This window comes from Conger conger, chromosome 2, assembly GCF_963514075.1.
Source record: "Conger conger chromosome 2, fConCon1.1, whole genome shotgun sequence".
Classification (NCBI taxonomy): domain Eukaryota; kingdom Metazoa; phylum Chordata; class Actinopteri; order Anguilliformes; family Congridae; genus Conger; species Conger conger.
In genome coordinates this window covers 19,040,323-19,061,101 of record NC_083761.1, presented here as the reverse complement: position 1 = coordinate 19,061,101, position 20,779 = coordinate 19,040,323, and the positions used below count along the sequence as shown (strand labels likewise).

At 41.2% G+C, this 20,779-nt stretch overlaps 1 protein-coding gene across 6 annotated transcripts in view; it reads right to left on the bottom strand.

The window, feature by feature from the left end:
- Window positions 1–20,779, bottom strand: part of jakmip3 (Janus kinase and microtubule interacting protein 3) — a 48,487-nt gene that overhangs the window by 7,683 nt on the left and 20,025 nt on the right. The window contains exons 3-19 of one of the 6 annotated variants that reach the window (XM_061232161.1): window positions 19,442–19,927; window positions 12,902–13,117; window positions 10,427–10,546; window positions 8,657–8,803; window positions 7,755–7,886; window positions 6,660–6,695; window positions 5,454–5,513; window positions 4,989–5,105; window positions 4,320–4,448; window positions 3,523–3,606; window positions 2,220–2,282; window positions 2,022–2,120; window positions 1,565–1,663; window positions 1,407–1,466; window positions 1,151–1,216; window positions 781–849; window positions 615–692 (exon numbers count right to left, since the gene is read on the bottom strand). In XM_061232161.1, coding sequence (XP_061088145.1) covers window positions 615–692; window positions 781–849; window positions 1,151–1,216; window positions 1,407–1,466; window positions 1,565–1,663; window positions 2,022–2,120; window positions 2,220–2,282; window positions 3,523–3,606; window positions 4,320–4,448; window positions 4,989–5,105; window positions 5,454–5,513; window positions 6,660–6,695; window positions 7,755–7,886; window positions 8,657–8,803; window positions 10,427–10,546; window positions 12,902–13,117; window positions 19,442–19,927 — 2,061 coding nt within the window. The remainder of the gene's footprint in view (window positions 1–614; window positions 693–780; window positions 850–1,150; window positions 1,217–1,406; window positions 1,467–1,564; window positions 1,664–2,021; window positions 2,121–2,219; window positions 2,283–3,522; window positions 3,607–4,319; window positions 4,449–4,988; window positions 5,106–5,453; window positions 5,514–6,659; window positions 6,696–7,754; window positions 7,887–8,656; window positions 8,804–10,426; window positions 10,547–12,901; window positions 13,118–19,441; window positions 19,928–20,779) is intronic. The other 5 variants (XM_061232162.1, XM_061232163.1, XM_061232164.1 and 2 more) reach the window with 5 other exon arrangements.

Below are 20,779 nucleotides of genomic sequence, written 5' to 3'. Positions count from 1 at the left end.
ATGCTATGCCTAAACAGATTTGAACACAATGTAGATTTGGTTCATTACCATTGCTAATGTATCTGGGCTCATCATTTTCCACACATGGTTTAGTTTCAATGAACCAGTGTTCAAACCTGCAGCATTCATGGCTTTACTGACAATGCTTCAGACAGCTATTGGTCTATCAATCAATTCATTTAAAGGAATGTTTTAAAAGGAATTATTTTCCACAGCACATTACAGAAAATGATTACAGATTAAGTTATCTGTGAAATGAATGCTTAAAAGTGTTTTGATGACTATGGAGCATTAATTAGAATGTTTGTGACATAATATGCTATTAAGAGTAAATAAAATCCCTCATGAGACTTTAAAAGTGCCTAACTAAACATTAAACAACTGGTTGTACCCTCAGGAATGGCCAATATGTTTGGAATGATAACTAGTATTTACTAAGTGTGGGGGTGTTGACAACCCTGTCCTAGGTCCATGAATGATAGTTGACCCCAAGTTTTTTAACCAGTGTCTTCTCATGTGCTGTTGCCTATATTATGTTTGAGGATTAGTGTGCAGCCACTCAACAACCCAACACTGTATTGCCTAAAATAATAAATATATAAAACTACTCTTACCTTATGCGCTTGATCCATTGACTGCTTCCTATAGTCCAGCTCTTCATCTAAATAGCCTTTCTGTTTGCAGAACAGGTCCTTTAAATAGGAAGCAAGGTGAATAATTGTTAGGCTTTTATGCCGTTGTACGTGACATAAAACAAGGGATTTGCTGAAAATAATTCACCTTCTCATTCTCAATGTCCACCATTTTCTGTTGTAAAGCCGATTTGGTGACCTCAATTTGCTCAAGCCACTGAAAGCAAGAAATTATAATCAGGTGGGTATATAATAGAAAAAATTGTTTAGTTAAATATCCCATATATCCCAATGGGAAATCGTAAAATCTGTGTTTTAGAGTCCCCTTGTTACTCATCTTGGAATGTAATATGAACAGACACAATGCATTGTGCAAATGTTCTAATCATTTCCATTACCATTTTAATTATTTGTCATATGAAATAGCAACTGAAACAAAAACTTCAAAATAAACAGGAAAGCAATTAACCAAATAATCAAAATATAATATATTTTAGTTAAATCTAGTTTAGTAATACCTTTTCTGATAAGGTCAATACAGTCCTTGCATGAATGACGACCACTTGTTCCTCATTGGTGAGATTCTGTGTGTTAAGCGTATAAGACCAGAGCACGCATCAACACACATCAGATTCACTCATCCAGAAAGAAAAAACAAAGATACAGTCCGTTTCCACAGACGGTGTGGCCACATTTGGTTTTTCCCAACACACAGGTCAGCGAAAGGGTCGCAAGCACACATGTACATACACGTACATAGGAAAAGCAACATACACTTACGGCGTTATCTCCCAGAATGTCCAGCTTTTTCATGAGCTCAGTGATGACGATATCCTGTAGGGAGGAAGGGAAATGGGTAGAGTCATTTCCTGTCGTGTGCGGAGAGGGGTAAACGCACTGAAGCCTCCAGAGAGGAACGTGGGTGAACTCACCGAGACGCCCTCTGCCTCGCAGTACACCTGCAGGGGACTGGTGCCTTCTGGGAAGTGTATGTTGTGGAAGTTTATGGCTGGGGACCGCCTCTCCCGCTCCTGTTGGAGAGAGAAAGGCTCCTGTCACATGGTGGGGGTTGACAGTCAACACCCTGAGGGGTATGCCTGGTGGAATTATGGGAGGGTGAGGCTAAATGAACCCCATTATAAAAACCAAGCTGCTGACTTTTAGGAAGTAATTGGAAGACCTACCTCATGGCCGAGCACTGCTATTAGTCAAAAGTCAGCAATCCACTGAAAATGCATATGACCATTATGAAGACTCAGTCTTACTGTTTAATAAGATGTCCTGATTATTGGCTGATGTGTATCAACTCAAAAAAGCAGAACCGCTCAATTGGAAACAACCAAAACAGACAAAACAAGCAGATTAAATTAATGTTGAGCTTGTACTTACTTCAAGTTCTAAAATACGGAATTCCAAAAGTTCATTTTGGTCTTTGACATCCTGAATGTCGTGCTTCAGACGGGATTCTTCCGTCTCCATAACTTTCATCTGGGAGGAAACATTCAATGCAAGTTCAACTCGGGAATTGGAATATTTTAAGAAATCATTTTTATGGTGCTGCCATGACAACCCTCACGCCAGACTGACCTTATCTATGAGTTCTTGGTTCCTGCGATACAAGGCTTGCTTCTCTTCAATCCATTTCACGTCCTTCAAGTGCATAAAGAATAAGCATTAAATTCATACTTTACCACCCACAATGGCAGGCCTCCAGTCATGCAGTGCCAAAACAGGCTTTTGATTTAATTACAACATCAGCTGATTTCACAGTACCCCATCACAAGGAAGGTTATTTTCTTCAGCCATTTTACACAGTTTTTGCGATGATTTAATAATGCCTGGCTATAAACAAGCGGGGAGAAGTCCTGTGTGCTACTGTTACCTGTCAATTACATTATGTCGGCTTCTATAAAGTCTATAAGCACACTTTCCATAGAACCGTGAGGTTTAAGATTACTGATGAGGGAAGCTCTTCTAGTCCACCGTGGATTTCACTCACTGTCACTCAGTATTAATACCAGAGGCGGTACAATGAATCCGCTTCTACTGTCAGAACTGACAGTCTGCAATTCATTTCAATCGAGTCAATCCTGACAGCCATTCACACACATTCTTTTCTTCATCTGAAATAATGTGGGTGGAATGGGTTGCCTCTCTATGGGGGCCATCCATAGTGCTGCACAGCCTTCAGCAGATTGCTCTATTGCTAAATCTTTATTAAAATGGTGTGTTTGACTTACACCAGTGGAGCCATCTTTATATCCATAACAATAACAATAAAGGTGCGGATATGACCATTGTTGAGTTCAACTATTACTCCCACAAAGACCCTTGTTGTATGCCATGGCTAAAATTGTGTGTCTTACAGTTAGAGTTCCTGTACTGGAGTGCCCACGCTGCACTTTGAGGTGCACACAGTTTCCCTGGCAAAGCTGTAGTGCGGTGCTAATGATGGACATTCCCTTGTGTGATTGCCAGCTCATCGCATAGTCAAAAAGCTAGCTGCACCCAGTGACCTCCTAAAAGCTTTTTCAGTATAACAGATGGTGCCATAGGTGCAATTCATATTTAGAATGGACACATTAGCGAGATGCAGCCATTGAGCTAACTGGCTAAATTTGAAAGCAGTGCTGCATTCACAAGGGAGTCAGATGCATTAACTAAGAGAATGGGTCCAAACAAATGATAGCTTTTTTCTCAAAGGTTCGTAATGATAAAAACTGTTCTGTATAAAGGATATGCACACTGGAATCAATCCACCTTTAGTTGGACAATGTTAAAACAAAATGAACTTGGAAATGAACATAGCTTGTGATATTTTCTTAGTGGCATATTTATGCTTCAGTCCTCTTAACAGTACTGATTGTGAACATTTCAAAGTCGCCTTTACCTGGCCTTGCTGACACAATGCACTCTCAAGGTCCTCTATTCTGGTTTGGTAACGAATCAGTTCCGCTTGCAGTTGTTCTCTAGTCTGAGAAAATGAAAGAAACAATACAATAAAAATACCAAGTTGTTAGAAAACAAAAGACCTCTGATGATAGTGCATCTATCATGTCTGAAAGATTCTATATTCTGTAAAAGTGTGAGTTATTACTGAATATGATTCACATGATAATTGCAGTGAATTTCCTGGGAAGTCTCTACATTCTGTACATTGGATAATTTGTAATGGGACATACACTCAGTGAACACTTTATTAGGTAGACCTTGGAATGATTGTTGGTGCCAGACAGGATGATTTGAGCATCTCAGAAATTACTGATCTCCTAGGATTTTCACGCACACCAGCCTCTAGAGTTTGCAAAAAATGGTACAAAAAACAAAAAAAATATTCAGTGAGCAGCAGTTCTTTGGGCAAAAGTACGTTGTTAATGAAGGAGGTCAGGGGAGAAGGGCCTGACTGGTCGAAGCTGACAGTAACAGTGGTATGCAGAAGAGTATCTCTGAACACACAACGCATCAAACCTCTGAGTAGATAGACTACAGCAGCAGAAGACCAATAAGTCTAAAAAATAAGTCAAATAAATTCCTAATAAAGTGCTCACTGAGTGTAGATTGTAGAACAAACACAATATCCTGTCTCCAGACACCCACAGCCTGTTCTGCTCTGTCAATGATGTTGGACCACAGTCCAATCTGATTTAAACTCTGTGTCACAAATAATCTACTGATAAATTAGCCTACCTTGACTTCTCTCTCGGCATCAAACGTTCCCCCAACTTGCTCCTGCAGGAGTGCATAGGCCCGCTGGAGAGCCTGGTACTCCATGGTCAGCTGGCGAAACCTCAGCTCTGTCTCCTCTTTAATCATCCCCTACAATACCACATACAATACACAGAGATGCACAGAGACACATACACATGCAGACACACAGGTGCACAAAGACACATATCCCCAAATGTACGCACATGCACATGCATGCATATAGATGCACAGACACAAAAAGAGACAATGCAGCCACACACAGATACATACACACATACAGTCCTCAGTAAGTTGCACAGGCACATAAACAGACATGAAACCCACACAAATGCACTGAATAATCTCAATCCCCCCATGTTTTATACAAATAACATTTACAGTATAACTTCAGACATTGACAAAGAATGCAATAACTACATAGCTGCTATCACATCAGATTCATAGATTTAATGGAGTCTGTTGGAGTCTAGATTTAATCTGAGTCTATTTACCGCATATGCTATTGGGGGCTTATGGCTGATATGTTTAATTCTCTTCTGTCTTACTCTGTAAGTGTCTTTGTGGCAGTCGTCTGTGATACAAAAATAAATTGAATTGAATTGAATTGAATTATTGCTGTTCTAATACCACAGATATGTATGTACTCACGTCTTCGAGATCATCGTCTGGTGTGCAGGGCGTCCTGTCTGTGTGGTAGGAGATAGAGGACCCATCGGAATCCAGAGACGCTTCTTCATCGTACCCAAAGAATGTCTCCACGACCGGCTTGTGGGCAACAGGAAGAGGTCAGACAGTGTCCTATCCTAGATTACCTGGCAACCTGTTTGTGCTTGTTTTGTCTGGTAGTGTATTGTTATGACTGTGTGCAGTGTTGTTGTGAAATTAGGTTAGGTTGTTATGCTGTTAGGATGAATAGGGTGAATAGGTCATCATGTGCTGCTTTGCCATTGGAATACTCATTCACTAACCTGAACCTGGTTAATTAAAGAAGTAATTGTTTTCTAGTGCTTGTGGACAAACAGATGAATCGGGGAAGGAAGTGCAGTGTGACGATGTTGGCTATGAAAGACTTTCTTCAAAGCAAGTTGGGAACCATATTGCCCTCATGATTACCTTACAGGGCTTGATCATCCTCTTCCTCTGCCGCCTGTAGCGCAACAGCATGTCCCGTTCCTGAAACAGACCCGCGCCGCCATTACAGACTTGTCAACACCCCAGATTCACTACACAAACCGTACAGTTGTCTCAGTATTCTTTTTCTACTTTGTATTACTGTAGGTCATCGAGGGTAACCAGTGTCTGCTGCTATACTGCAGTTTCTGCTTATTCATGAAGAGACATGCCTAAGGACAAAATGTCTTTGGCACTGGTATTGTCCTTGACCGTGTCTGAATGAATATTCATTATATTCATCAGAATTCTAGCTTCAGTAGTCGAGAGAAAACGTTCAATGTTAAGAATATGGAGGTAAAACACTCAATTGAATTTGAAAGGATGCTTCTGAACATGAAGTGATATGTAATGAGATGAAGCAACAATAGTAACGTTTTCCATGCTTCATAGCTAGTATTCTAGCTAATAACATATTTGTTTAGACTAAATTTGCTTCGCTTTCTGCCAGCAGTATTAGATAAGGCTTACAGTATATTAAAAAGTTCTGTGTTACCACTGTGTTACTGTGAAACAGCCACACTGTCTGGTGTTAATCAGTTGAAAAGTGGCTATTGAATTTTACTGAATGAATTATTCACAAATACAGAATTTAAGATTATATCAACCACAGTGACTTACTGTATCCAACCAGCATCACCCCTATGCATATAATGGTTGGATAGGAATATTTGTTTACATTTACATATCTTACCTTAAATCAATCACGGTGTTACTTTGTATGGTTTACAACACTCAGTGGCAATATTGTATCGAATAAGGGGCACTCAAAAGCACTTACGGAGAGTGCCAATAAGGCATTTTTTGTGACATAATAAGGAACGTTCTGCGGTAAGGATAAAGTGAGGTTTTGTTTAGGTAAATGCCCAACAACCAGGAGCACTATGACCATGTCAAATTTCAGCTAATATATGCTAATTACTTCACACTCAATGGCCTTGAAGATGCATTAATTAGGTTTAGCGGAGATGCACTTAGGTTTAGCGATTTGATTATCAGGTTTAAAAATGTATATTTTCCCACTGCTCTCAACCTATTTGTGTAACTGTGAAATACACACAGATAATGTGTTTGCATTAAATGTTTCTGTTTTAATTTCTGCAAAAATGAAATGTCATATTAGGATATTTATTCTCAACATTTACTTACAATAACAGTTTTCACATATCCAGCAGTCTCCAGTGCCTAAAAACAAATAATGAAATCAATTAGGATACATTTGTCCATCTAGTTTAATTTTATTAACACAAATAATGTATTTATAACTCATGCTTTTTAGACTCATAAGACTTCCTTTGAGACAGAAAATGAAGCTGAACTGGTCGAATCATGCAGATCCTAAGATACGTAACATGATTATAGATAACCACCAGAAAGCTATTTCTAACTCTAAATATTTCACTCCTGACAATTCTCCTGTGACATCACTTCTACACCCACCATCATTTTGGGAGGTCGCACATTAGCACGAGCCACACCTGAATGCTAAACTTATGACATCAGCTGATGCTTCTTTTCACACTGTGTGCCACCAGCTGAGGTCTCATTTACTGTCAGAAGGGACTGCGTGATAGAGCCGCAATACGCAGATCCAACCAAAGGAGGCGCCACTGAGTAATAAGTATAGAGGTTCGTTTTTGGCTGAAAACTTCCTCCCATGAAGACACAATGGCCGTATGTACCACCCCACTGGACATCTACAGTCAGCACTGGGAGAGTCTGCATTTTGGTCCAAACGTCAAATTATGTGACTGCACTAAGAAGAAAGTAGCTCTGGAATTTATTTTACAGCAGCATGATGAACCGATGAGATCATACTCTGAAGCGATCATTGTTTATCTTATTGGGGCGAACGACGTTAGCTCAGGAGGTATGCACGGTCGCCTGGCAGTCGGAAGGTTGCTGGTGTAATCCCTTGCCATGGTTGTGTCGAAGCATTCCTTCAAGGAGCAAAACACCTAACCCAAATGGTCCCAACGAGCTGGTCGGTGCCTTGCATGGCAGCCTATCACCGTTGGAGTGTGTGAGGCATTAACTGGAATGCGCTTCGGATAAAAGCATTATATAAATGCAGTCCATTTCCCATCCATATTGTTTGTTTTTGTCCCTGGATTCCTGAATGCTACATAATGACAGTTCTTACCCCAGGCTTTGGGGTCGCAAGGTGTGGGCAATGCACTGGCTAATGAGAAACACTGTGTGAAGTACAGGCACTGGGGGGCTGTCTCCTCGGCTGCACGGTACCTTAGACAGGTCGTCAATAATGTTCTGCTGCTCCAGCACCTGCAGTCGGAGAAACTCAATCTCCCGCTCCTCCTGGGTTTGGTCCAGGTCGTTTAGAGAGCTCGGGCGGCGTATGGTTCCTACCTTCTCTCTCTGTGGAGGCAGTTAAAGGGTCAACCGCTTGTCGGAATGATGAGTGACAATCCGGGAACTTGATATCTTGGAATATTTAAGTGAATCAGCGATTAGCCTACAGTATGATTCAAAACCTGCTGTGCAGCATAAGTGGCAGTTTTTAAATGTGTCCCTGTGGTTGTGAACATAATTAATTTTATTCAATGTCAGTCAGGTGCAGAGAGCTGGAATATGCAGGAAACGACTGAGGCGTTTGGCAAGCCAAAACAGTGACACGTGGATAAAGCACTTCATCTGCAAAACTTGACAGGTACTGTGAACAGTTTTAACCTTTAAAATTGAGGTCTGTCACTTAAATACCCTGATAACGCACACAGATTAATTTGTGTATGACTAACCAAATCATTACAAAATGCTCACTGCCGCCTATTCGGATCACACCCTATGATAGTGTATGTTAATAAGGAATATATCAAAATGCGTGATGTTTTTTCTTGAAAAAGATCCATTCTGGGTCAAACTGTCTGACATGGCATCAAAACCCACACATTGACGTACTAAACTCTCAGAAAAAAGGGCTTTTTGGCTTGTCTCCATAGAGGAACCCTTTTTAGTTATTTTTTGAACCCTCTATCATAGGTGTGAAGTATGGAACCTCCCAGAGGAAGAACCATTTTGCCTGACAAAGAACCCTTGAACTAGATAGGGTTATTCAAAGGAATCACAGGGTACCTTTTGAAAAAAAATTTTTTTCTGAAAGTATGCATGACAGGTGGTGTACAGCGTACCATTTCAATGTTCTCCTGGGTGAGGAATCTCAGCTTGTTCTCCATGCGCTTGAAGGCGTGAGCCAGCTCCTCGTTTTTACGGCTGAGTCGCCTGTTCTTGTCCAGTAGAGGCTTGTACTGGCTCTCAGCTTCCCGAAGGCGTTTGAGCTGGGGGCACACACACACACACACACGCACACACACAGGGCTCAGAGGGACAGCTCATAGCAATAGATACGATCCCCTCAAATACAACCCAAAGCCACCTGTTGTAATCTCTGTGGATCCTACATCACACTCATGTCACTGGCTCCACTCTCTGAGATTGACTTGTCACTCATCTGACTGGGGGAGTCAAGATAAAGGCTCAGTATCACCGCCATCTTTTGTGGAGATGAAACCACTCGCCATGACTGCTTTTCAGTGGCATGCCAGTAAGCCCACTACTGCAGTTTCACAGTCAACAGCAATTCTGAAAACTTGTATTTATTACTGAGCCACCATTCCCTGAAATTACCTAGACCTAGTGACCAAATACAAAGGAATTAGTGAGGAATAATGATTGGGACTGGGCTTATAACCTGAAGAGTATGGACATCTGTATGATGCTACTGGTTTTATGATAGCTTTACCAATGTTTAGCATTAGTTCTGGTTTGCTGTGCATGTTAAACAACAACTGTAAGTCACTTTGGTTTTGCCTGCTAAATGACTGTAATTATATATTGCAATTCACAACAAATTGTATATTTAGGTCATCCTTAAACACATCATTTTACATGAACTACTTTAGCTACCAAGCTATATAAATGTACACTAATGTATAAAATGCATCTACTAATCAAATAAACATTATAATGCAACATAACTCACACAATAACAATAGAGTATGTTCTTGAATAAGTTTCAGGTTTGTTCAGGTCCTGTAGCCATAAACCTAGGTTGATTTAAGCGTTTAATTGCGGCTTTATGTCACATCCTTAAAAGCTACTTCTGTCTCCATATTGACTCAAAAAAGCTATGTATCTACAAATATCCAAGGCCATTAAGTTGACTGCTCATGGGGTATGCTGCCCAGACAGTACAGTTTTACATTTCAATCTTAAATGTGTTCTGTGGGAGAAAATGATAAATCTATCAATGTTTAGACAGAGAAAATGTGACTGTTTCAGGGATAGCTTCCACCCTACTAATATCATATTGTGCTTATGCTGACAGGAATATGTTAAAAAATGGGATGCAGTATATTCTGGCTCTGGAAGTCAGCAAAACTCTCTTATTGCCTCATTGCATTGAGAAATCCGAGCACTCAGCACATATTGGGATGGATGATGTCTTGTTTTTCACCGAATGTTGCTTTCACAGTGATGTGCAGCACAGCAACATTATTTCACTACAGCACATTTTAACATGGTATCATACGTCCTCCAACTAGGGTGACCAGATTCCCTGGAGGACTGTAGGCTATACATAATGCAATGACAATAACAGCAGTAAGTCAGAAAACCCATTGAAAATCAAGATTTTCTCAGAAGAGGACACATAAGGGGCTGAAATATGCGGATGTCCGAGGAGAACACCTGGCCACCCAACCTCCAACTGAAATGAAAGGATTTATAGAAACAATTGTGATAGCCTTACAATGCATCACAATGAGCTTGTTATACATGGGTTAGCCAAGGTTAGAGTCGTTGCGCATAGCTAACAGTTATATAATTAATATAAGCAAAGCGATAAATGTGAATATTGAAATGCTGATTGAATGTTGACGGAAATGAGCTTTCTGACTCACAAGCTCGTTGCGTTCTTCTGAAAGCAGAGCGTTGCGATCCTCCAGTTTGCGGATGACGGAGCTTAATTCGGCGATTTTAAGCTGGAAGCGCCGCGTGTCTTTCTCATCCAGCTGCTGTTCCTGAAACAAAGACCGACTGCAAATAACTGAACTTCTGTTCCTCTCGTCATCACCAAACCATGGGAAGATCCCGACACAGACCCACAGTTACACAAAGACTACTGACTCGAATTGATGCAAATGATCATAACCACAATGTGAAATATTTACTCTGGAAATGAATAGAAATGGATTAAATAACATGATAATTGTATTCATGATAACATAACAAGGGCCAACTTGCCATTTAAATGAAGTAACTAGTAATCGCTAGTGTTTTTCTGTGCATTCAATAAAAAAATAAAAAATAAAAAAGTGAGCCGCCAAATGTATTTGTTTTTACAATTCATACCTGCACAGGCATACACAACAGTCAAAGTAGTACATGTATTCCAATTTGGTAGTGAATAATATGGTGTTCTTTGGCTGTGTGAGCATAGGTTTGTGTTTCTGCGTGTTTATTGTGTGGTTTTATATATTTGTATACTGTTTAAGCACAAAGACACATGTAACAGGGGAGTGAGATGATGTCTTTATTCAGTTTCCCCCCAATAAACAAATTTCATTTATCAAATCCAAAATTTGCCGTTATATGAACAGTTACGGTTTGCACTGAAGAGGCAGTTCACTTTCTAGGGTGTTGTTACATTTTTGGCTTTATTGCATGTTTGTGTTTCACCCAAATCATTTACAGGAAAAGACACTCAAAGTAACTCCAAAGCTGCTTGCATTGTGACATTATGCCTCCACAGGGTATATACATGTTTATTACCTGATTACAATTTTAAAAACAATAATGTTTAATATTATTTTCATTTGTAACTATTCCCAGGGCACATCTAACCTGCAACTGCTACACTCAAAGTAAGACATCATGACAAAATATATAGATGGATATTTATGTTTATAATACTTTAGTGAATAATATATAATTTTAATTTTAATATATATCATAAGCACAACCACTGGAAACTGGATTACATTGTCGTAAAAGTGCCTTTAGACACCAAGACCCCATATGACCCTATGTGCCATTGTAAAGTAGGCATGTGATTAGAAACTTCCCTAAAGATTTTTAATTGCACACACAAACTGTCTAGGCCAATCTAAAATTTAAGTATTGTCATAAAGCCTCAGAAAGTGAACTAACCCTTAAACTAACCCTTTATTCATTTGGAATATAGAAGACATACACTTCCCTGTGTCATGAAAATGAATCCACATAAAAATATAAAATGAAAGAGCCAGTAACAGAAAGAGAAAAGTAAAAAACAAATACACAGACACAGCAAGAACTCCTTATTCAATGGGTGCAGGAGACGTTTTTAACACCCGTCATGATATCTTATAAGTTTAGTTCACAATAAAATTAATTAATTAAGTTAATTATTTCCAATGAGCCAAATATTAAAAAGTTAACATAAACTCAGAAAAAATTAGTAAGCAAAAAGCATAAAGGCACATTTTACTTTAACAAAAAAAAGCACAAAAAAAAACAGCAGCCAGAAGCCTTTATTGCGGTTATGTGAGTGTTAGTTGTCTTTATAAACAGCGATTTGGCCATATAGTTCGATCAAAAAGTGACCTAAGGCTATAGTTTCACTTTTAGTCCACTCCATATCACTTTCTCCTGGCCTCTTATCTATAGCAGTAAATCTTGTAAAATGAGGAGCCAGGAGTGAAGAATTTAACTTTATTTTAATTTGATAAAGCTTTAATTCGCTTTTTTCATTTTAAATGGCCAAAAGCAAGAGGTGGCAGAATGGGTTATGTTCTTAATGTTTTATAACAAGTTTTATCTGGTATTATTTTCCGCCTTGTTCGGGTAATATTAGTGACCATAGCTGGTTGTGGAAAACTAGACAAGCAGGGAAAGTTTGCATTTATCAGGAATCCATTTGCAATTACCACCAGCACACCAGGGACTGAATTAAAGTGAGAGACTAATCTGATCTTTGCATCAATTATCTGGTCTTGTAAGCCAGTGTCGAGATCATCTTATATAACAGTTTAAGGTCAAAAAGATCAGTTATTCCATACAGGTAGAAAATGCTTTCCTTCTGAAAACCAACGTAAGTATGTTTTAACCTTATGTATGGAATGCAGAAGTACACACATTACTCAAGAAAGCAAAGCAAAGACCAAGCAAAGGCACTCAAGTGGTATCTCAAAATGAATAATACCAGATAAGACCACAAAGAAAAACGAAAGAAAGCAAAAACTACAAAGCTGGAATGCTACTAAAAGGCAGCGTTTTAGCTTGGCTGCTTTTCAATCACAAATGGGAAGCTGGGCATGGCCCGGGGTACTACAGTACTGATCAAGCAGCAGCAGCTACGAGCTCTGTGAAAGATAGATCAGGAAAAACATGCTTACAGGGCTTCCTGAATGATCAGAGGCGTCTCCTGCACCACTTGCATAAGGAGCTTCTCGTTTGGGGCTGGCCAGATGTCGCTCAGCCTCCCTGATCTGGCCAAGTTGCTCATCTAGAGCCTCTTTTTGTAGCTGGAGCCTCTGAGTCTGCCCAGCTTGGACTCCCAGCTCCTTTTCCATCATGTAGACTGCTCTGTCTTTTACCTTAATCTCATCCATCTACAAGGAGAACAGAACACAATCACACACACGCACACACGTGCACTGTACAGGTCGGTGGTCACCATGGAAACCTTTCGTTGAAGCCGGTCCTAAGTCGCACCAGCTGTAAGTGGTGGCACTGACAGTAGGGGGTTTGTCTACTGTTGTAATCTCGTTATGAGAGAAAATAGAATCTGTACATTTGCTTACAATGATAGGCCATTGTCAAAGCCAGAACTGCCTGAAAAAGCAACACTAAATGAAATTGTTAGTAGGTGCTCAATACCTGTTATCTGTTGAACATTTATACATACACCTTTTTTTTGACAGCCTTTGTAGGTGGTTTTCCGTGCTTCATGTAATGTCATTACATAAACTCCCACGGGATAAATAGAAATGGATGCATGACCACAGGGAACATACTTAAACATTTTCTAATTCCATGTTTTAGTGACACGGTCATATACTTCCAAATGTTTCATATCATCCAGTGTATCAAAATACAGTCATTAAATGTAAGCGTGAAGGGAATACACATATCTGCCATCCTATCAACAGCATTTGCACATACAGAATGAAATCCTTTCAATTTATGTGCCATCCGCCCACACAGATGGAACTTCAAATGCAGTTTCTTTGCAGGGAAGTGCTAACAGCAGTACAGACATGAGCTTTTAGAGAGTGAATCTGGCAAAAGATAACAAATCCATTCAGCCCTTCTTATGAACTTTCACCACTGCCCCCACCCCCACCTACACTTGGATCTACAGTTTGGAACTGAATGGAACATGACATTTTGGAAATGTGCAATCGTGCTCTATGTTGCCCTGCCTTTTGTTCATGGTCAGAACAGCACATTTCCGGTCCTCCATTCTCCAAAAAATAAATCTATAAATTGAATAATAATAATAATTTTCATAATCATAAAATTAATAATAACACTCAACTAAATAGATTATTAATATTTGCCTTGTATATACTGTATGACAAAGCAATGACTTTACCTTTTTGATCTTCACAGAGGCTACAGCATGAGCCACGAGGATGAACAACGACCAGCAGATGAATCTCAAAGTGTCCACAACTCCCCATATTCCATGTGCAGATAACTAGGCACTGTTCCTAAGAACACTATGTAAGGGGAGCTCCGGTGGAAGTCAGCCTAACCCATCACTGGCAGACGGCAGTGCTGTCGGATGCCCTGAGCCCCAGGTAGATCCGACCAAATCGGGAATAAGTAGCGGGAGACTGAGGGCGCTATCAACGACCCGCGCGTCACCGACGGATGTGTCCGCCACCTCGGTATTTGCATTCCGCAGGGCACATAACGCGCCGATCCCGAAATCGATCCTGCAGGCCTCTTTGCATTCCTGATTTGCATGACTACGGCATGCGCCTTCAATGTTATTCACGTTTGCTCGGTGCCCCGTAAACCCAATTTAATATTCCACCCACATTTCCACCAGAAAATAAGAATAATAATTGCCAGGACCTTAAGACATTCACTACCTACAGGCTGCAATTATTCTTGGATTTTTAAGCACGCATGTGAATATCCCGCAACAGAAAAAAATGCACTCTGCATTTATGATATTTAGGACTTAAACAGCTTGGCATTGAACGGCTACAATAAATCATGTGCAGTTCATATCATTTTATGGAAATGACATGCAAATGAGTCTGTAAGTGATGTCAGGTAGTGAAATACAGGTCTCAGTATATCCTCCTGCATAAAAAGAGGCAGCTGGTTTTTCAACCATAGTTTCCACTCTGACCACCGGAAACCATGACATCCGCTACTCTTACAACAGCATTATTTATGGCATTTTACATTATTTATTTATGTGTGTACTACCCTAGAGTAAGGATGTATCAAAAATATTACAAAAGAAGGAAGGGGCCAGCACAGTGGAGTGTAAGACACAGGACTGTTCCACACTATAGGCATCAACAGCTTGCTTGGCTTTGTGTAAAATATACAAGCCTGGTGTGTCCTTACAAGAAAATTCCGTCCACAGACTGTAATGCGATTCTTGATTCAATGTGCACATTTTTGGCATGGGATATGCCCAGTGGACAAGGGGGTGGTCTGTCCACAGCAGTAGACCGGGAAGAGGAAAGGAAGTGGGGTCTGCTGGCACAGCTAAGCGCCTCACTAAGTATAGAGCCCATCCATCGATCCAGAGCACCTCTCCACAGCGTTTAGAGGACCCAAGGCACTTTCCTTCCCTCAGTGACGACAGGAAGGCAGCGGTTTTTAGAACTAGTGAGCTAATAGCGACAGATTAGCGAACTAGCTATCGTAATAATGTAGCTACTATCTAACGATAGATTTGATCAGCATACACAAAAGACAAACTGCCTGTGAAACAGTATGTTCACATAATCTAAGCTGAACCTGCTGTTTGAAGACTTGGAGCAGCTGCCTTCCAGTCGTCACAGAGGGAAAGTACGACGGGTGTTTAGAGGCGGTGGCCTTATTTCCAGGTCGCCCACACGCTTATTGCCTTTGCTATACACTGAACTCCACTGCCAATTTGTTACAGTAGACGCCCGCTCCCTGCCTCAGCCTCAGCTTCAGTGTAGTGGATAATCCCTGGGCTCCTTACCGAGGTGTGGTGCCGGCTTATCCTGTGAGTGATGAAGTTGAAAACATGGGGCCCGTGGCAGGAACACTAACCGGTACACTCCTCTCTGCACTGGCGCTGAACCTGCTCAATCCTTAATTAATGAGCCTAAGAAAGGCAGCATTTTTCAAGCATTTGTTATGGAAGATACACACAGGTCAGTTTTGTATGCTGAGATAGCCATGGAGCCAGGAGGTTGCAGGTTCCAATGACAAAGGAGCACTGTTGTTGCCTTAAGCAAGGAACTGAACCTGGCTTGCTTCAGTAAATATGCAGTATTAAAACTATAGGATGTAAAAAGAGGAATAGAACATTTTACCCATTTTCCTTCTTAAAAAGTTTGCTTGTGTACAATGTTACCTGCATATTATCTGTATTCAGGAATAGCCAGAACGTACAGATGAAAATTTCCATGTGGCAGAGAAAAATGAATACTATTCATGTGCATTGTCCTTGTGATAAAACACATTAAGTTAAATTAAATTAAATTAAATTAAATTAAATTAAATTAAATTAAATTAAATTAAATTAAAATTCATATTTGAGGACAACCAGCACCGGCTTGCAGTTATATGAGACCTGCAGTTATACAGAAAGATTCTGTCATTCATACTGCATGCTATTCACTGTATCCAGCTAATCCTGTCACGGTTCCTGTCCTGAGCCAGTGTATAGTTTCCTTTATCCTCTGTAATGCTAATACACCCATATGTGCAAAGTATGTTTCAGTGGACTGCTTATAATGGGAGAAATGGGGGTTAAACCAAAGCCTTTGAGGGCATTTGAGGTTAGACACCGATCCAGCGTTCTCTAAAGGACTGACATTTCCCCCTGCACAGCCAGAGCCAGCAAATGCACTGCATTTAAATGAGCAGAAACCTGGCCCTGGAAAGCACTTACACTACTGTACTGGGGGCATAGGATGCTACAGTCAGCTGGCAATGCTGGAAAGTAAGCCTGTACAATTCTATTAGAGACACAGTCAGTCTGTGCTGTGTGTGTCCGGGCTGCCGTTGGTTGGAGTGTGTGCGTGTGTGCGTGCGTGTGCGTGTGTGTGTTATTTGCATACAGTTCTGACAGTGCAACAGGATTCTGCTTGTGAAGAAATCAAATGAGGATACCGCAGAGAGGGCTAACTGTGTTGTGTATGTTCAGTGGTGCCTCCTGCTGGTAGAACCTTTAAAGTACTTGCCACTAATCTGAAGGCAATAATAATTAAATGCTATTTATAAGTCAAAACAACTATTACAACTACATCCATACAATTACTATGATGTGAAACAGCATCATTGTAATTAATTACAATTGCTTACAGCAATTTGAACACGATTTATCAAGCCGTTGCCACTGTTTGTTTGTTTTGTAAAATGCACCGAGGACCTTATAGTACAGTTTATTTGCTGTTGAATAGAGGACTTCAACAGTTTCTACTTCAACAGTCTCCAGGTTATTAAGGCTTTTAGTCAGGTTGCTGAGTATTACTCAGCAGTAGATTCCGCTGAATGCAGGCACTCAAGCCCCAGAGAAGAGGTACATCTCAAAGAGACTTATGCCCCTCAGCAGACTGCATCATGGGAATTACAGTCCTTTTGTTAAAACTCAGACATCCTGGTCGCTTCTGTTTGAAGGCTATTTGTAAAAGAGGACTATTCAGTCTGGGAGCCTTTTCCAGACTGAATATCAGGCAAGAACTGTCTTTGCCTCTCCCGGATATTCTCTCTATTTTCTTTGCTAGTCTCTCATGTCCTTTTTCCTCTGTAATGTCATGGGAATCTCATTTCAGGTTTACTAATTCTCCTCTGCTCCTGTGGGCAACAGGACAGTCCGAGCTGTGAAGAGTTCCCACATCAGGCTGGTAAGCAGCTGGCTCTCACAGCAAGGTAAAAAACATAAAACAAGGTGGCTGTTTTTTGTGAATAAACACAAAAGAGAACATCAGTTGGCAGATCAATAATTATGTTACACAGAAAATTATTGAGCATGTGCTCTTGTTAATTATGGTGTTTTGCTGTCTGGGCACGAATGATAATAAACTACTAATCGCATTTGACTTTCTGTGAGGATATGGGTTGAAGTGCGGTCACAACAAAAAATGAGAGGGTGAGAGTGTGTGTGTGTGTGTGTGACAGAGAGAGATACAAGAGGGTTGGGGAGGAAAGAAGGAAGGATTGAGGTTGGGGACATGAAAATATCTTGGATTCTGTGTCTCACAGGCTTTAGGTGGAGTAGAGTCTAGGTTGGTGAGAAAGAACATGCCTTTTAATAGCCTGCATAGGCTAACCATCTCCCGCATTTCATTGAGCACTTTCAAGGGTGTAATGAAATCAGAACGTTTGGACACATGCAATAAACTGATTATATAGCAGTCATGTCACTGCATCCATTTGGTATGTTACTGTCCATCATTAATCACATAATGATGTTCTCTGAATTAGACCTCAAGGTCCAATCTGGTTCCTATTGATCATTTTAATGGATTTTGACAGCCAGGAACCTGAGAAAGCTTCTATCACCTTCTAACTGCTGTAATGGATGTTTAATGAACTGTAGATGCAATTAGCTGGCCATCAAGTTCCCAGTGTCTATACGGAAGAAAACATTATTACGGCCCATTGTACCTATGAAATATGTATTGTAGTCTTTGCTCAACAACTCCAAGATTTTTAGCAATGCATAATGTATAGATACCACTAATTTCTCCTTAAAGGAGATTTGTGCCAGCTTGGAAACCATCAATATTCCATTAAGTGAAACCTTTGAGACTGCCCTGCATTGCGATTCACTGCCACACTCTTCGATACGTCACGACCACGGAGGGCTCACTGAGTCTGCATGTTCTGCTGGCACGGTGACACGCCCTGAGCAGAGAGACAAACGCTGTCTGCTGACACGGAAAAGAGGTCCCAGCAATCCGGTTCAGGTCAATTCATTTTTAATTCATCATGCTAGGATGACACAAGATACATATCGTTTTTAATGGCCACAAACTAAAATTCAGTTTGATTAACGACACAACTGACAATGGCAGAAAAAAGAGAATGCTACAACGTAATGCGCATAACTTCGTGAATGCTACACATCGCAGTCTGTATACCTCTCTCATGGTATTTTAATTATCTCATTATACCTGTAAGACTCCAGTGCAGATCTTCTGCAATGACCCCAACATATATATGGACATAAACATGAATGTATACGGTATATGTACAGCGCAGTCCATGTTTCGACAGTTCAACAAACTTGAATGTTCTGGACTGGTCATCCATTTTAATTGCTGAAGACCAGACTGAAGGCAAATAGCCCCCCAAAAAAGCAGGAACTAAAGAGGGCTGCATTATTGGTCTGGCAGTGCATCTTCAGGGAAGATATCCAACATCTGGTGATGTCTATGGGTTGTAGACTTCAGGCAGTCATTGATAGCAAAGGATTTGCAACAAAATAATGAATACGTTGAATAAGTTATTTCAGTTATTTCAGCCAATCTGGATGTAAAAGCCCTCAAATTAAAGTCTGCACTTTAACCACAGTGATAGTTTTATGTCAACTGTTTGCTGTAGCATAGAGCGAAAACAACAAACAATCTGTCGCTCTCCAAATACTTACAGACTGCACTGTATGTAGCTCAGTTATGAGCACAATTAAAATGAGCAGGAAAATCTAAAATACTGCATAATTACGTGCAGGTCTGATGAGGATGGGGAAAGGAGACACGTACCAGTCTGCGGATTTCCCTCTCGCACTCCTTCTTGATGCGGTTGATCTCCTCCTGGTGCAGGTGGTAGACGCTGCGGATCTCCGCGGCCTTGATCTTGTCCGCCTGCACGGCCAGGCTCAGGGCCTCCTCCATCTGCCTCCTGACCCCCTTCAGCTCGTATATCTCCTGCTGCATCCGGGTCTTCTCCGTCTCGAAGCCGCGGCGCGCCTCCTCCTTGGCCTCGGCGAAGAGCGCCGTCTTGACCTTCTCGGTGGAGCCGTCCCGGAGGGCGTTGACCAGGGCCTGCAGCCTCTGGAGCTCGCTGTCCTTGATCTTGATGACCCGCAGGAGCTCGGACTCGTGCTGCCGCAGCAGGGTCTCGCGCACGCAGTGCACCTCCTTCATCTTCTCCTCGTGAAGCTTGGCCTTCAGCTCGGTCACTACCACCGTCGACTTGTGCTGCTCGTGCCTCAGCTCCTGCGTCTTCTCCCGCTCGATCTTGCTGATCTGCGGGGGGGGTGGGGGTGGGGGGGGAGCGGGAATGATTACGGCACTGTCTCAGCGCCCGTGGGCCCTGCCTTCGCCCTCCTAAGCGAATCAAACAAAGTCGGTTTAAATCAAAAAACATTTCGGTTTTATGACAGGCTGTCGCTGCCTTCCATGCCCACTGGTCTCTGGTGACTCACTTTTTATTTTTGGAACGCAGCGCTCTTTGCTTATCCCCTCTCTACTGAATGCCATCTCACGTTTTATTTACTGCGTTATTTACTATTCAGTATTTTGTATAGGATTCATACATTACCTTATAGTTATTTAACTGACACTTTTATCCAAAGTGAACTACAGTTAATTTGACTAAGCAGGGGACAATATCCCCTGGAGCAATATGGGGATAAGGGTCTTACTCAAGTGCCCAACTCTGCGTGGATCTTATTACATCGAGACTTGAACCACCAGCCTTCCTAGTCATGTACCTTAGCCACTAGGCTACAGGCTGCTCCCTATAAATCAGGCCATGTTCTGGTCAATCCTGATAGAAATGGCAGCGCAACAGTAATGCTGGTTGTTGTCAGTCGGGTGAAGTACGTTCAAGGGTATCGAGTGCACTTCGCGCCATTACAATAACAACCGACGTTTACTGCCGCAGGGCGACTCAGAGCAGGACAACTGTTAATGTGACAACAAGGCATGAGCCAATCTCTCCGCATGACTGAAAGACACAGAGGGACATAACAGAGCACAACTAAAAATAGCTCAGGCAAAAGCACACATTCTGGCACATTCTCTGTAATTATTAATCCACTCAGATAGGTGGATGTTTTTGACAATGACACTTAATTAACTGTAGTCCCCGTTGCA